Source organism: Rhinopithecus roxellana, chromosome 12 (genome assembly GCF_007565055.1).
Source record: "Rhinopithecus roxellana isolate Shanxi Qingling chromosome 12, ASM756505v1, whole genome shotgun sequence".
Classification (NCBI taxonomy): Eukaryota; Metazoa; Chordata; class Mammalia; order Primates; family Cercopithecidae; genus Rhinopithecus; species Rhinopithecus roxellana.
Genome location: NC_044560.1, coordinates 115,571,645 through 115,587,889, shown reverse-complemented (window position 1 = coordinate 115,587,889; position 16,245 = coordinate 115,571,645). Strand labels below are relative to the sequence as shown.

At 51.3% G+C, this 16,245-nt stretch overlaps 2 protein-coding genes across 4 annotated transcripts; both read left to right on the top strand.

Annotated features, from left to right (window-relative positions):
• The first annotated feature begins 936 nt into the window (after positions 1 to 936).
• KLK9 (kallikrein related peptidase 9) lies at positions 937 to 8,176 on the top strand. Its single transcript, XM_010369583.2, has 6 exons — positions 937 to 1,047; positions 1,274 to 1,412; positions 1,577 to 1,733; positions 4,177 to 4,442; positions 6,845 to 6,981; positions 7,420 to 8,176. Exons 2-6 carry the CDS (start codon positions 1,370 to 1,372, stop codon positions 7,567 to 7,569), a joined length of 753 nt encoding a protein of 250 aa, XP_010367885.1. The 5' UTR covers positions 937 to 1,047; positions 1,274 to 1,369; the 3' UTR covers positions 7,570 to 8,176.
• An 844-nt stretch (positions 8,177 to 9,020) lies between these two features.
• On the top strand, positions 9,021 to 14,594 carry KLK8 (kallikrein related peptidase 8). 3 transcript variants are annotated; one of them, XM_010369582.1, is made up of 6 exons: positions 9,021 to 9,203; positions 9,564 to 9,641; positions 10,251 to 10,290; positions 10,457 to 10,719; positions 12,723 to 12,856; positions 14,386 to 14,594. In XM_010369582.1, the coding sequence occupies exons 2-6, from the start codon at positions 9,572 to 9,574 to the stop codon at positions 14,539 to 14,541; spliced, it is 663 nt and encodes a 220-aa protein (XP_010367884.1). In that variant the 5' UTR covers positions 9,021 to 9,203; positions 9,564 to 9,571; the 3' UTR covers positions 14,542 to 14,594. The 3 variants fall into 3 exon arrangements, with proteins under 3 accessions (XP_010367884.1, XP_010367881.1, XP_010367883.1); XM_010369579.1 differs by having other exon boundaries at positions 10,131 to 10,290; XM_010369581.2 differs by lacking the exon at positions 9,021 to 9,203 and having other exon boundaries at positions 9,545 to 9,641; positions 10,131 to 10,290.
• Positions 14,595 to 16,245: the final 1,651 nt, after the last annotated feature.

Below are 16,245 nucleotides of genomic sequence, written 5' to 3'. Positions count from 1 at the left end.
AATCATTGAGATTTGGACACATGTGGTTCAGTTCCAGAGTCCGTGCTCCAAACCATGACAACATAGTGAGAGAACATTCAAGGGGAGCCCAGACCCAGCTTCATAACCAGGCCTGTGGGCAGGAGAAAGTGGAAGGGATTGTAAGTGCCTAGGGAAGGCAAAGATGGACTCTGCCTGAGGAAACCAGAGATTTCCTGGAGGAGGAAGCATTGAGGTTGGGTGTTGAAGGGTGAGTAGGAGTTCACTAGGAAAAGAAGGATATGGAGAAAGACATTCACTCATTCAATGAACATCTCCTGAGGACTTCTGTAAGTCCTGTTCCGCCTGGAACTGGGTGATGCTGGGACACAGAGATGATTCAGACCTGAGCCCAGCCCTCCAGAAGCTGTCCACCTGGTGAGAAGGAATGATGAGAAGAGAGGCAGGGAGGATGAGGTGATGGAAAGGGCAATGGGGTGGGAGGCAGGGAGATGGATGAAAAAAATATATAGCAAATGTTCTCAGAATTTGGCAAAGATCAGGATGTACTAAGAGAGAGCACAAGGCACTTGCTTCCTGGAGGGTTGGGCAGCTGGGTCCTTGGGTGGTGGAGCTGCGGGGAAGGGGGCAGGTTATAACAAGAGTGGGTTAATCCAGACGGAACCAGATTTCTCAACATTCTAGGAGAGGGCCTTGTCCTTGTGGGAAGAGGCCCAAATCCCCAGGGCAGGGAAGGTTCTGCGAGGTATGTAAACCTGTGCAGCTGCCTGTGGTCTCTGCCTCTCTCCACCTGGGTTTCCCTCAATTTTTCTTGTGTTCTCTCTCCTCCTCCCGCTCCTCCTCTCATCTGGCGTCCTTCTGTGCCTGTACCTCCCTCTCTTTGTATCTTTTGCTCTTGTGTCTGAGTCCTGACTCTGTCTCCCACCCCAGCCTGCTTTCTGGTGGTCCTCCTGCACATCCCTCCAGCCTGTCCTATCCAAAATAAACCTGCTGCACCCCAGGACCTTAGGCCTCAAGGATCTTCCTGCTTTTCCAGGACACAAAAGACTCTGTATCTTGTAGCCCAAGGTGATGAGGAATAAGGGTTCCCACTCTGAAGACCCCAGAGGAGGTGCTCACAACCTCTCCACATTCCCAGCACTCCTCCTCCATTCAGTCAAGCTCTGGCCCAGCAAGCCGCCAGTTCATCCCGAAAGGGGGTCCCCCTGCACTTACCTCCTCTCCCAAGGCCCCTGTCACAGCCCCAGGGCTTCCCCCTCCCCCAAGGACATTTCCCAATCCCGATTAATCACAGGGGCGGCCCCATGAAGGAGGAAGGAGATGGCATGGCTTACCATAAAGAAGCACTGGGCGCCGGGTGCACGTTCTAGGATCCAGGTGCCCAGGGGTCATGAAGCTGGGACTCCTCTGTGCTCTGCTCTCTCTGCTGGCAGGTGAGGCTCCGGGCTGGCTGCCCCTTCACGGCTGTACTAACGTCATCTTGCTCTTCCCTCCGGTCCCCGGCTTCTGCCTCCTGCCCCCTAGGCTTCTCAGCATCCTCTCCCTGCCCTCCCAGCCTGCTCCTCACTGACCCCTTTGTCCGTCGTCCCCACCCCAGGGCATGGCTGGGCAGACACCCGCGCCATCGGGGCCGAGGAATGTCGCCCCAACTCCCAGCCTTGGCAGGCTGGCCTCTTCCACCTCACCCGGCTCTTCTGTGGGGCGACCCTCATCAGTGACCGCTGGCTGCTCACAGCTGCCCACTGCCGCAAGCCGTGAGTGACCCGGGATGGCCACGCTGGGGAGGGAGCTGGGGGTCAGGAGAGAGTGAGGGGTGCTATAGGCTGGAAGTGTAGAGCCTCCACTTCTGATACCAAAAGTTCAACTCTTAGAATTAGAAAGGGTAGCCTCCCAAATCCTAAAATTCTAGAGTCCGACAATATCTCGTTTGAGGAGTGTAAGATTGGAAACTTAGGCTTTTCGAATCCTAGACTGACCCAGAGAAATCCAGAATCGTAGAATCCTAAAATCTTGAATTTATGAAATTCTGCAATAGCCTCCACAAATTCTAGAATCATAGATTCGCAGACTATTAGAATCTTAGCAGTCTGGGTCAGCACTGCCCTGAGGAATTATGGTGCCAGTCACGTGCGTAAGTTTAAATTTCTGGTGGACACATTTAAAAAATAAGGAATGAGTAAAGTTAATTCTAACAGATTTAAATTGACACACTCAAAAACTTATTTTGACATGTAATCAATGTTTAAATAAGTATGAATGATACAGTTTACTTTGCTGTGGTACTAAGCCTTTGAAATCTGTTCTGTATTTTACACATATAGCCTGTTACAAAATGGACTAGCCACATTTCAAGTGTTCAATAGCCATAATGGCTAGTGTGATCCTACAATCTTAAATTCAGAGCTTTCTAGATTCACTGAATATTGAAACTCACAGTACTAGAATCTTTGATACACAGTATCCTAGAATATTGAGTTTCAGAGAATTCTGGAGTCTTAAACTATTTGAATCCCAGACTCTTAAATTTCTAAGGTTATAGATTTACAGAATTATGAAATTCTAGTCTTTTTTTTTTTTTTTTTTTTTTTTTGAGACGGAGTCTTCCTCTGTTGCCCAGGCTGCAGTACAGTGGCACGATCTCGGCTCACCGCAACCTCCGCCTCCTGGGTTCAAGCAATTCTCCTGCCTCAGCCTTCTGAGTAGCTGGGATTACAGGCGTGCGCCACCACGCCAGGCTAATTTTTTATTTTTATTTTTTGTATTTTTAGTAGAGACGGGGGTTTCACCATATTGGCCAGGCTGGTCTTGAACTCCTCACCTTGTGATCTGCCCAACTTGGCCTCCCAAAGTGCTGGGATTACAGGCATGAGCTACCGCGCCCGGCCAAAATTCTAGTCTTTTTGTCCCAGAATATTAAAATTCTAGGTTCAAGTCTTAGATTTAATTCAGATAATGTTAGAATCCTGGAGTTTTTTGATCCAGGGGAATCTGGAATATTAGGATCTTGGATTCATAAAACTCTAAACCTTGAGCCTCAAGATTGTAGAATCATGAATAATAGGGTGTCAGAATCTGATAATTCGAGAATCTTAGATTCTGGGCATTCTAATAGAATCCTGGAAGCTACCTGATGCAGGAATCCTCTCTCCATTGCCTCTGAAAAGTGACCATCCATACTGTTCCCATTTTCTTCCCTCCAGGAATAAAGCACTGATGCTGGTAAGAGATGCTGTGTGGGAATTTCCCATCACGCATTGCTCCATGATGGGCCCTCTTTTAACTTAGTCCTGTACATCAGGCTGGGACAACAATGTTCAGGTTTCAGCCGAAAGTCAAACAGGAGAAATGCAGAGATATGAAGGCGGAAGAGAGTCAGAGGCAGGGGAAGGGTAGGGGGATGAGGGGATATAGGGTTGAGGACTATTTTCCCAGATCCAGAGCCAAGACAGCAAGAATGACAGAGAGACAGAGACAGATGTCTCTGGTTCCCCAACCATGAATTTACGGTCATTAGCCTGCTGCCTAATGTCAGAGGTCAGAGACCGGGGAATAGATTTGTCGACCCCAAAAGGATCCCAGCTGTCTAGGGCATGGGCCAGAAGGGGAACAAGTGGGCTGGAACTGTGGTAAGGGCTTAAGGTTAGACACCAGGAAGACATGCATTGAAGGGTGAAGGATATGATAGACAGGAAAAGCTAAGGCCAGAGATGACCCCCAAGTTGGGGATTTTCCATATCCCATCCCCTTTCACACATATGCACACACACCACTCAGACATACAGAGCCACTCCCACAGAAGCCACCAGACCTGTGGGGGCAGGGTTGGGCTGTTGTTATGTGGTAGGTGGGGCCCCCCCGTGCCCACACCGTTCCTGGGGACCCAAGTCACCACCAAGGCTCCAGGTGAGTAGGGAGGAAGGTGGCTCACTCAGCCTGGGACTAGGAGGGGGTGCTTTGTGGGGACATCTACAAAGGTGGGGGCACACAAAACATCAGAGTGAGGACCAGGGACACAAGAGGAGGTGTGTGCCTTGCTTAAAATAACAGTACCCTGGGCTAGACATAGATGATGAGGGCCCAGAGAGGGTGTGTGGCTTCCGGAGGGTCACACAGCACCCTGATGGACAGGAAAAGAGGGCTGGGACTGAAAGGACCTTTACCTTCACCCGGCTTGACCTCTGAGGCCTGTCCCAGCAGGTATCTGTGGGTCCGCCTTGGAGAGCACCACCTCTGGAAATGGGAGGGTCCAGAGCAGCTGTTCCGGGTCACAGACTTCTTCCCCCACCCTGGCTTCAACAAGGACCTCAGTGCCAATGACCACAATGATGACATCATGCTGATCCACCTGCCCAGGCAGGCACATCTGAGTCCTGCTGTGCAGCCCCTCAACCTCAGCCAGACCTGTGTCTCCCCAGGCACACAATGTCTCATATCCGGCTGGGGGGCCGTGTCCAGCCCCAAGGGTATGACCTCACCCAGACCTCTCTCTGAAACCTCTTGCCCGGAATCTGGCTCCCTCACCGCTCTGTCTCTGCCTTTTCATCTCTATCTTCTTCCTTTCTCTCTCCTCTCTCTCTCTGTCAGTCTATCTATCTGCCAATTGATATATTTAATCAAATCTAAGATGCTATAATTTTTTTTTTTTTTTTTTTTTTTAAGACGGAGTCTCGCTCTGTCGCCCAGGCTGGAGTTCAGTGGTGCGATCTCAGCTCACTGCAAGCTCCACCTCCCAGGTTCACACCATTCTCCTGCCTCAGCCTCCTGAGTAGCTGGGATTACAAGCGCCCACCACCACGCCCGCTAATTTTTTGTATCTTTAGTAGAGACGGGGTTTCACTGTGTTAGCCAGGATGGTCTCGATCTCCTGACCTCATGATCCACCCGCCTCTGCCTCCCAAAGTGCTGGGATTACAGGCATGAGCCACCGCGCCTCGCCGATGCTAGAATTTTTAAGTTGTGCCATTATTTTATGAACTGCAAAGAAGGAGAAAAGGGAGAAGGAGGAGGAGGAGAAGAAGAGGAGGAGGAGAAGGAGGAGGAGGGGGAGAAGGAAAGATCCCCTTGATTATATAACATCATTTTCTGGAAGACACATTCTAATTTCAGAGTTTTTTTTGTTGTTCGCTTGTTTGTTTTTGAGACAGGGTCTCGCTTTGTTGCTCAGGCTGGAGTGCAGTGGTGTGATCACAGCTCACTGCAGCTTTGAACTCCTGGGCTCAAGCAATCCTCTCTCTTCAACCTCCCAAGTAGCTGGGATTACAGACATGCCACCACATCCCACACCTGGGTCATTTTTTAATTTTTAGCAAAGATGAGGTCTTGCTATGTTGTCCAGGCTGGTCTCAAACTCCTGGCCTCCCAAAGTGCTGGGATTACAGGTGTGAGCCATTGTGCCTGGCCCAGAGATGTTTAAATGTGAAAATACATTCATCTTAGAATGGGAATAAAGCCATGTCTCTCAGAGTCACGGATCACTGACCCGTTAGCCAAATTGGGTCAGTGGATTGCAAAAACAGTCTGAATTTGTTGCTGCCAATATCTAAAACTTGGAAGGTTTTATACAAAAGCCAGGTTTCTGGATTCACTTGAAAAAGTTTGAAGAACTCACATTCCCAAAATAGCAAGCACTGGGCTGAGTCAATGGAGGCTGGCCCCTTCAGCCAAGATAAGTTCTCTGATCCACTCCAATGGACCCCAATGGCTCCTGTGTCCCTGCACAGCCGCCATCCCCAACTTCTGTTTACCAATTCTGTTTATCATGTCCCTTGATGCATCTGAGACTGCACTCATGTCTTATATAGATGCACATATGTATTATATATCCATATCCACACCTATACTGACTACACTGTATCTGGTATTTCTGTCTAAGTCTCTGTCTCCATCAGTGACCATCTTCCTGTGAATCTCTTTACCTTTATCTCACTGCCTTCCTTCCACCCCTTGAGGTCTCTGGGTCTTTCTCTATTTCTTCCTCTTTTTTTTTTTCTTTTTTTTTTTTAAGAGACGGAGTCTCACTCTTGTTGCCCAGGCTGGAGTGCAGTGGTGTGATCTCAGCTCACTGCAACCTCCACCTCCTGGGTTTTAAGCAATCCTCCTACCTCAGCCTTCAGGGTAGCTGGGACTACAGGTGTGCAACAGCACGCCCAGCTAATTTTTTGTATTTTTAGTAGAGATGGGGTTTCACCATGTTGGCCAGGATGGTCTCAATCTCTTGACCTTGTGATCCGCCCGCCTCAGCCTCCCAAAGTGCTGGGGAGTTATATATGCATCTCCTCTTGTCTCTTGGCTCTCTGCATGCATCTTTCTGTTTCTCCTCCTTTCTTCTTCTTTTTCTTTTTCTTTCTTTCTTTTTTTTTTTTTTTTTGAGATGGAGTCTCACTCTGTCTCCCAGGCTGGAGTGCAGTGACCAGTCTCGGCTCACTGCAACCTCCACCTTCCAGGTTCAAGTGATACTCGTGCCTCAGCCTCCCGAGTAGCTGGGATTACAGGCGTCTGCCATCATGCCAGGCTAATTTTTGTATATTTAGTAGAGATAGGGTTTCACTATGTTGGCTGGGCTGGTCCCAAACTCCTGACCTCAAGCAATCTGCTGGCCTTGGCCTCCAAAATGTTGGGATTACAGGTGTGAACCACTGTGCCCGGCCAGCCCCTCTCTCTTCTTGGCCCTCTTCCTCCTTGTCTCCATTTGTTTTTCTTGCATGCTATGACTGTCTCTTTGTCACCGTCTCTTGTCTCTATCTTTGAGAGTCCTAAATGTGGCTCCATGGGTCCTTTGGAAAAGCTGCAGGGAGGACTCAGGGCAGTGGGGTGCTCAGTGTGTTGGAGACAGTTGCGGATCCTTGACAGTTCTCTTCCCTGACAGCGCTGTTTCCAGTCACACTGCAGTGTGCCAACATCAGCATCCTGGAGAACAAACTCTGTCACTGGGCATACCCCGGCCACATCTCGGACAGCATGCTCTGTGCGGGCCTGTGGGAGGGGGGCCGAGGTTCCTGCCAGGTGAGACCTTATTCTGGGGGAAATGAGGCTGTCCTGCCAAGCTTTCTAGGATTTAGGGGAGCAGAGGGGTTGGCCCCCAGCCTTCCTGGGTCAAAATGAGAAGGAGACTGGGATACCTGGTTCCTGGGAGAGGACGGGACCAGGACCTGGACTCCTTAGTGTAAAAGAGAAGAGGTCTGGAGGTCCAGACTTCTGGATCTACAGGAGTGGGCTGGGCGTCCAGAGTCTGAGTCCTGGGGGAGGAGAAGGTTAGGTCCTGCGGGCAGGTGGGGGCTCTGAGCTTTTACTCCTGGGTCTGAGGGAGGAGAGGCTGGAGATGGGGGCTCTCGGATGCTGGAGGAAGAAGGGCTGGGGCCTTTCTGGGAAGGAGGAAGTGGCCTGTGTAATTGTCATGAGCAGAGTGGCCTAACAGTTCCTCTGCGCTTCTCTCGCGTACAGGGTGACTCTGGGGGCCCCCTGGTTTGCAATGGAACCTTGGCAGGTGTGGTGTCTGGGGGTGCTGAGCCCTGCTCCAGACCCCGGCGCCCAGCAGTCTACACCAGCGTATGCCACTACCTTGACTGGATCCAAGAAATCATGGAGAACTGAGCCTGTGAGCCACAGGGGCACCTTGGAAAACCAAGAGAGGCCGAAGGGCACGGGGTAGGGGGTTCCCGCAGGGTTCCAGCCTCAATGGTTCCCGCCGTTGACCGCCAGCTGCCCTGAGACTCCCCTCTGGAAGCTGAGACTCCGCCCCTGAGGCTCCGCCCCCTCACGAGGTCAAGCAAGACACAGCGCGCCCCCTCGGAACGGAGCAGGGACACGCCCTTCAGAGCCCGTCTCTATGACGTCACCGACAGCCATCACCTGCCTCTTGGAACAGCGCAGCCTGTGGCTCCGCCCCAAGGAACCACTTACACAGAATAGCTCCGCCCTTCGGAACTTTGCCCAATGGGACTTCCCCTCGGGACTCCACCCCTTGTGGCCCCGCCTCCTTCACCAGAGATCTCTCCTTCGTGATGTCAGGGGCGCAGTAGCTCCGCCCACGTGGAGCTCGAGGGCAGTGTCGAGCTCAGCCCCGTGTGGCCCCGTCCTGGGCGTGTCCTGGGTTTGAATCCTGGCGGGGACTTGGGGGGAAATTGAGGAAGGGTCTGGATACCTTTACAGCCAATGGATGATTTTACAGTAAACGCGGGAAACCGCACCTTCTTTCTGCCTGAGCTGTGAGACGAGTGGAGGGCAAACGGGTGGGCGATGAAGGGCAGATGAGGGCACCGGTAGCGCCTTGCAACTCCTCCTTAAACCCCTAGTAAGTCCTGCCTAAAGCCTCTCTCCATCAGCCCTATTGCAGCAAGACTCCTGGGTTCTGCTTGGGTTGGTCTTGCCGCCTCCAGGGAAAGGGGAAACCAGGTCACAGTGCCTCCCAAACCTGCCCTCCCAGATCCCGGACCTCTCACGGGGCAGCGGGCGGGGCCTGATCCACCCTCTGGTTTCCGACCCAGGAAAACCTGCCTTTCTTCGGTTCCGGGTTACTGGCAGCAGCCCCTCCTTCCACAAAAGATCAAGCTCCAAGCTGCTCCTTTTAAAAGTACTTAGAATTTAGCCCCCAGCTTCCTCCTCCCTCACACCCAGGAATCCAGGCCCCCAGCCCCTCCTCCCTCAGACCCAGGAGTCCTGGCCCCTAGCAGCCCCCTCCTCCCTCAGACCCAGGGGTCTCAGCCCCTAGCAGCCCCCTCCTCCCTCAGACCCAGGAGTCTGGGCCTCCAGCCCCTCCTCGCTCAGACCTAAAAGCCCAGGTCCCAGCCCCTCCTCCCTTAGATTTAGGAATCCAGGTCCCCAGCCTCTCCTCCCTCAGACCCAGGAATCCAGGTCCCCAGCCTCCTCCCCTCTCAGAACTAAAGTCTTGGCCCCCAGCCCTTTACGTTTCAGATCCTAGAGTCTCAGCACCGAGTCCTTCCTCTCCCTGGCCTCAGAAGTCTGAGATTCCAGCCCCTCCTCCCTCAAGATTTCACATTCAGCCCCCTCCGCCCCTTCTCACTCACACCCAGTGTTCCAGTTCCCAGAAGCTCCCCAGGCTCTAGTGCAGGAGGAGGAGGAGCAGGAGGCGGAGATTCCCAGTTAAAAGTCTCCAAAATCGAGCTAAAAGCCTCCAGAATCGTGTACCAGGCAGCAAGAACTGAAGTACTGGGGCCTCCTCCACTGGGTCCGAATCAGTAGGTGACCCCGCCCCTGGATTCTGGAAGGTGAGGTGCAGAGAGAGGTGCTCAGACACAGACATCAGGCCCCGGACCCTCCTTGTCCAAATTCCAGGACCCCAGCCTCAGAGGCCCTTCTCTCTGGAGACCCAGCAGTCTGGACCTCGGGTTCCTCCTCTCCCAAATTTAGGAGTCCCAGCTCCCAGCTCCCTGTCCCCTCAGACCCAGACATCCAGGACTCCCTCCTCCCTTGGAATGTGGGAATCCAGTCCCCCAGCCTCCCCCTTCCTCCAGAGAAGCCCAGAACAGCCCCAGATATTCTCGGCTCCCTCCCCCGTCCCCAAATCCAGAACTGGGATTTCAGGCTCCTCCTTCCTGTCTACCGGCCCCGCCCTCTCCATTTACCAGACCTCACCATGGGACGCCTCCGACCTCGTGCAGCCCAGACGTGGATGTTCCTGCTCTTGCTGGGGGCAGCCTGGGCAGGTGAGGAGGGTTGCGGAGGCCTCTGGAGGGCAGGGGTCTGAAGGCAGCAGTGGTGCTGGGGAGTCTGTGGGAATGCCGCGGTGGTTATGTGGGTGCGTGTGCACGAATGTGAAGAGTGTGACATGATGCAGGAGCCTCTGTGGGCTTTCTTCAGGGTGGATAGAGGCAAGAAACAGGTAGCAGCAGGTAGGAGGAGGTTCGGTGATGCTGTAAATTGTCTGAATACCTACAGCCTGTAGGGGGCTGCTTGCTTGGGGGCATGTAGACTCAAGTGGAAGCATGTGGGGGTATTCTGGGGTGTGTGACTCTTGTATGATGACACACGGGCTGAAATGAGTGTGCCCGTGTGGCAGCGTGTGGGCGCCTGGACCTCCCTCACTAAGTTGTACGCGGAGAACTTGCCGTGTGTCCATTTGAACCTACAGTGGCCTTCCCAGCCCTGGCACTGTCCCAGAGGGTGGCGATCCAACCCTCTCCCTCCTGCTGCAGGACACTCCAGGGCACAGGAGGAGAAGGTGCTGGGGGGTCAGGAGTGCCAACCCCATTCGCAGCCTTGGCAGGCAGCCTTGTTCCAGGGCAAGCAACTACTCTGTGGCGGTGTCCTTATAGGTGGCAACTGGATCCTTACGGCTGCCCACTGTAAAAAACCGTGAGTGGATGACGGGGCCCGAGGTCGGCTGGGGCTAAAAGGAAAGAGGGGGTTGGGGTTTCGACTCAGGAAGAAGAGAGCTGAGGACTGGACTCCTGGGTCTGAAGGAGGAGGGGGCCGGGTTCAATACCACTGCCTGGGTCCCAAACTATTCCCACCATTACAGGAAATACACAGTACGCCTGGGAGACCACAGCCTACACAATAAAGATGGCCCAGAGCAAGAAATACCTGTGGTTCAGTCCATCCCACACCCCTGCTACAACAGCAGCGATGTGGACGACCATAACCATGACCTGATGCTTCTTCAGCTGCGTGACCAGGCATCCCTGGGGCCCAAAGTGAAGCCCATCAACCTGGCAGATCATTGCACCCAGCCTGGCCAGACGTGCATCATCTCGGGCTGGGGCACTGTCACCAGTCCCCGAGGTAGTGGGCTTGTCCACTAATGGGAGGGAGAGGAGGATCTGGTTGGCTCAGTGGACCCCAAGCTATTGGCAAAGCTTGGTCCCCCAGAGGGAGACAAGGAAGGGAAAGTGATCATGATGTTGAGATTCACAAGCGGGAGTCATATTAGAAGCCTCGAAGACCAGACTACTAAGAGTGGTGAGAGAAAGAGAACCTTTGGTTGTATAGGATTTTATATAATCTTAACACAGTTGGGATATTTGGACTTCTCAGAGGCCCAGGAAAACAGGCACCTTCCCCCCCACCTCCCTCCTTTTTTTTTTTTTTTGCTGGGGGAGACAGTTTCACTCAATTGCCCAGGCTGGAGTGCAGTGGCATGATCTCAGCTCACTACAATCTCTGCCTCCTGGGTTCAAGTGATTCTCGTGCCTCAGCCTCCTGAGTAGGTGGGATTACAGGCACCCGCCACCAAGCCCAGCTAATTTTTGTATTTGCTATAGAGACAGGGTTTCACCATGTTGGCCAGGTTGGTCTCAAACTCCTGACCTCAAGTGATCCGTCTGCCTCGGCCTCCCAAAGTGCTGGGATTACAAGCATGAGCCACTGCCCCCGGCCTTTTTCTCCTTCTTGAACCCAGGAAACCTGGTCCCTGGTCCCCTCTTCCCTCAGAACCGGGAGTCTAGGCCCTTCTTCTCCCAGGATCCAGCAGTCCTAGCTCCCTCTTGAATGTGGACCCCGGAGTCTGGACCTCCAATGAAGCTGTCCCTTTGGGACTCCAGAATCCAGACAGCCCCTCGTCCTCCTTCACAGTGAAAACATTAGGACTCAGCTCAGAGAGTCAAGGAGCTTCTCCAGGAAGTGGCAAGATCGGCATTCAGGTCCCTGCCTGCCTCGCTCCGGCTCTGAATGCTTTGGATGAGACAGTTTGCTGCTGTAGAAACACACATGCTTGCAAATCAAGTAGATCAGTGCAAACCATGGCTCTGCCCCTTCTCCCTGGGCAAATTCCTTTCCATCTCTGAGCCTCACTTTCCTCATTGGCAAAATGGGACTCACTAACCAATAGATTTTTTTAGCTACGTGAGGGTTCAGGTTCCATCAGTTTTCTTCATTGTATTCTAGTGCTCAGAACGGTGCCTGCTACATGGTAGATGCTCAATAAATATTTGTGGAATGAATGGCTGGATCAATAAATAATGAAATGAATGAATGCATCCCTCCTTCAAAGCACTGTTGGGAGGACTAAATGAGATTATGAGCATATTGCTTTTGGCATGTAGAGATGCCAGATGGAAGTTTTTCCCCCTCAGAGAGGCTTTGAAGAAGTCTATTCCTCAAAAGAGGTTAATAAAAAAGAACAATTCCACTTTCAATCATTAATTCAACTCTTGTTTACTGAGCACCTATTATGCCCCAGGGACTGTTGCAAGCACTGGATATACAGCCATGAGCAAACTGTACAAAGTTCTTGTAGTTATAGAGTTGCAAGCTAGGTAGGAGAAACAGACAATAAACAAATACACATAAAATAAAATATTAGGTAGAGTTAAGTGCTGTAAGGAAATATTGTGGAGCGTAAAAGGATAGGGAGTAATGCAGGGATGGTATTTTTTAATCCGAGTGATCAGGGAAGGCTTCCAGGAGGAGGTGACATTTGGAAGGAGCAGAATTTAGCACAGATTGAGGACCTGGCTGTCTGACGGCAGGAAGACTGGAAAGAGAGGCTCAGAGGTATCATAAAGGGCACCTCCAAGTAACCCCCCTGCCCCTTGATTGGCTCAGGGCAAGAAAAAACATGTGAGATCCGAGGGCTCCTCTCTAGATGGAGAAAGCCCAATAGAAGCGAGTACAGCTTTGTTTAATGTGGTAAGAAGTGGTGTCCCCTGTGCAGAGTGTCAGAAAATTCCCCCATGCAGCTGGAAAACTCCCCCATTACATCCTGGAAAGAAAGGGGGTTAGATTCAGTCAGGGATGAAGGCAAATGGCTGCTCTCTCAGGGAATCTTACAACCTCTTCCCCCTCAGAGAATTTTCCTGACACTCTCAACTGTGCAGAAGTAAAAATCTTTCCCCAGAAGAAGTGTGAGGATGCCTACCCAGGGCAGATTACAGACGGCATGGTCTGTGCAGGCAGCAGCAAAGGGGCAGACACGTGCCAGGTGAGCAATTTCTGAGATCCTCCTCCTCACTCATCCCTCATTGCCCTCTAGAGGTTTAAGGCTTGGATGGGGGTGGGAGTGGTAAGGGGAGTGACCCCAAAGACTTAGCACCCGGAGTGGTCGCCCCTATCTCTACGGAGTGGGAGCCAGGTTCGGAGAAGGCCAAACTTTCTCTGAAAGTCACACCGCGTAGGGGTTAGGAGCATTTAATTACTACTGTTTTCTTTCGAACCCTTACCTACAGGACAGGGTGCAGAGTTGGGGGCTATAGAGGGTGGGGTAGATGTCCAGGAAGGAGAGTCTGAGGCTAGAGGTTAGGCGAGTTCCCTGCTATTGTTCCCAGCATTACATCATGGAATTTGTGCCAACTTTACCACTGGCCAGGTGATCAGTCACTTTTCTTTGAGGCCGGGCTAGAATCCCAAGGCTGGTTCCCTTCTGTGATTGGTTCCTTGGGAGACAATGGTGTCTTCCCAGTTGGCTGGGGGAAATGGTGCCATTGACTTCAGTGCCTCCTCAATGAGCTCCCATCCCTTTCTCTTGGGATTGATTATAGATATAACTCTCTCTTCTAACTGCAGCTTCATTGTTCCTAGCACTTACCCCGGCTTTGTCCCCTTCCTGGAAGCCCCACCGCCTTTGCCAATGATTGGTCCCTAAAGACAATGCTTTCTTCCCCATTGGCCAAGAATGGAGTCATTTCCATTAGCGATACTGCCATGAAAGCCAGTCTCTCTGGATTTTTCTATAGAGACAGTGGTCTCTTCCACAAAGATTTCAGCCATTGTCCCTTGGGGATATGGGGTGTGTGTGTGTGTGTGTGTGTGTGTGTGTGTGTGTGTGTGTGTGTGTTCACAAGAATCTTGATCCTTTCTCCTGTGTTTGGCAACTGCAATCAATGATGCCTTCACTATTGACCAGGAATGGAGGAAACTTAAGCTCAGTCCTCTACATGTAATCCCTACTGTCTTCTCCCTGGATTGGACCCTCAAGAACTTTTTTTTTTTTTGAGACAGTGTCTCGCTCTGTCCCCCCAAGCTGGAGTGCAGTGGCACAGTCTTGGCTTACTGCAGCCTCTGCCTCCCGGGTTCAAGCAATTCTCCCACCTCAGCCTCCCGAGTAGCTGTGATTACAGGTGTGCACCACCATGCCCAGCTAATTTTTGTATTTTTAGTAGAGACAGGGTTTCACCATGTTGGCCAGGCTGGTCTGGAACTCCTGATTTCAAGTGATCCGCCTGCCTCGGCCTCCCAAAATGCTGGGATTGCAAGCGTGAGCCACCAAGCCTGGTTGGGATTTCATTCTTTCCCCTCTTCTGTCAGTGTTTTGACCACTACCCTTAGACACCATGTCTGTCTGTACATGGAAGCCCCAAGCCCTGTCCTGACTGGTCTCAGGGGACAATGCTTTTACCCCCATTGGCTACAGGGGACCAGTCATGCTAAAGAACTGGTAAAACGCTGGCACAGCAGGAAAAGGGACATTGTGGACATCTCACATGCAACCCTGTTCTCATTCTCCCTGTCTAGGGCGATTCTGGAGGCCCCCTGGTGTGTAATGGTGCACTCCAGGGCATCACATCCTGGGGCTCAGACCCCTGTGGGAGGTCCGACAGACCTGGTGTCTATACCAACATCTGCCGCTACCTGGATTGGATCAAGAAGACCATAGGCAGCAAGGGTTGATTCTAGGATAAGCACTAGATCTCCCTTAATAAACTCACAGCCATCTCTGGTTCCTCGCCTATCTGTGTTTTGGCCCTGCGGGGAGGGCTGGATGGGGATCTGGGGTTGTTCCTGCTGGCAGGCTAGGTGGGGATCTGCAGAGACCAAGTTCTCATGGTCACTTTGGCCATCACCACTGCCTAAAGTGATCCCTTATTTTCCTGGAAGAACTTGGGTAAGAGCTTTATTTCACGGGAGAAAACACACAGGTTTTCAAACATTCAGTGGGTTGGTATGTGAAAGACAGTTTTGAAAGAGTTTGTGTTTCGTTTTCCTGAGCAAAGTGTTCACAAGCTTTGGAGGTAAAATTTTCCACGTTTAAAAAAATAATTGGCCAGGCGCGGTGGCTCAAGTCTGTAATTCCAACACTTTGGGAGGCCAAGGCGGGTGGATCACCTGAGGTTAGGAGATCGAGACCAGCCTGGCCAACATGGCGAAACCCCATCTCTACTAAAAATACAAAAATTAGCCAGATTTGGTGGTGGGCGTCTGTAAACCCAGCTAATTCAGGAGGCTGAGGCAGAAGAATCGCTTGAACCCAGGAGGCATAGGTTGCAGTGGGCTGGGGATTGCGCCACTGTACCCCAGACTGGGTGACAAGAGCGAGACTCGGTCTCAAAATAATAATAATAATAATAATAATAATAATAATAATAATAATAATAATAAATAGTGCCAGCTATGGTGGCTCATGCTTGTAATCCCAGTACTTTCACAGGCTGAGGTGGGAGGATCACTTGAGCCCAGGAGTTCAAGATCCTCACCTCTATTTTATTTAAAAAATAATAACAACAAAAAAGGAAAGAGAAAAAATTGTGAGATATGCATAGAAAAGAGTGCAGAAAATATATGAAGAGCTTAAATATTCACAAATGAACAACCATGAAACCACCACTCGGGTCAAAAATCTTGAGAGCTCCTAAAAGTCCAGACAGAACTCTTTCTCATAGCCTAGAGCCATCTGGTGGTGTCTGCTGTGGTAGAAGGAAATGAGTGGTGTGTGCAAATTGAAAGGGCATTTTGGGAAGTTTTCATTAAAGCAAAGGCTTACCATAACTTGTTTTAGGGAACGATGAGTGTGGAGGAAGTAGTTATTACAAGGATATAAATAGTCACTCTCCTAGTGGTGCAGGTCAGGTGAGCCCAAAACTGGAGCTCAGCCAGGGAGGGTTCCTGGCTTTGCCCAGGAAATAATTCAAGGGCAACCCAGTGATGTTAGCGACTTTTCTTGAAACAGTACTGCACAGTAGCAGAGGCACTGCTCCTTGCAGAGCAGGGCTACCACATAGGCATTGAGCACAAAGTAGCAGCTCAGGGCCAGTTCTGTAGTCATATTTAGTCCCATTTTCAATTACATGCAATTTAAGGGGTGGATTATTCAGAAATTGCTAGAAAAGGGCTGGTAAATTCTGGGTGTTGTCATGGCAATGGTAAACTGTTATGGTGCTGGTGGGCACATCTTCTGGAGAGGTGCTTTTGGTGCCTTTTCCCTGTTCCAGCAGTCTTCAATCTAGTCCAGAGTCAAACCCTGCCTCCATTTCACTAGGATCTCTCAGATAATAGTCTCATGAAAGAGAATCTGATCCGTCTAGCTCACCTTTTCTTCTTCAGCCATATCATTGGTCACTGAATGGCCAATCATTTGAGCACATCCCAGTCAGGTGA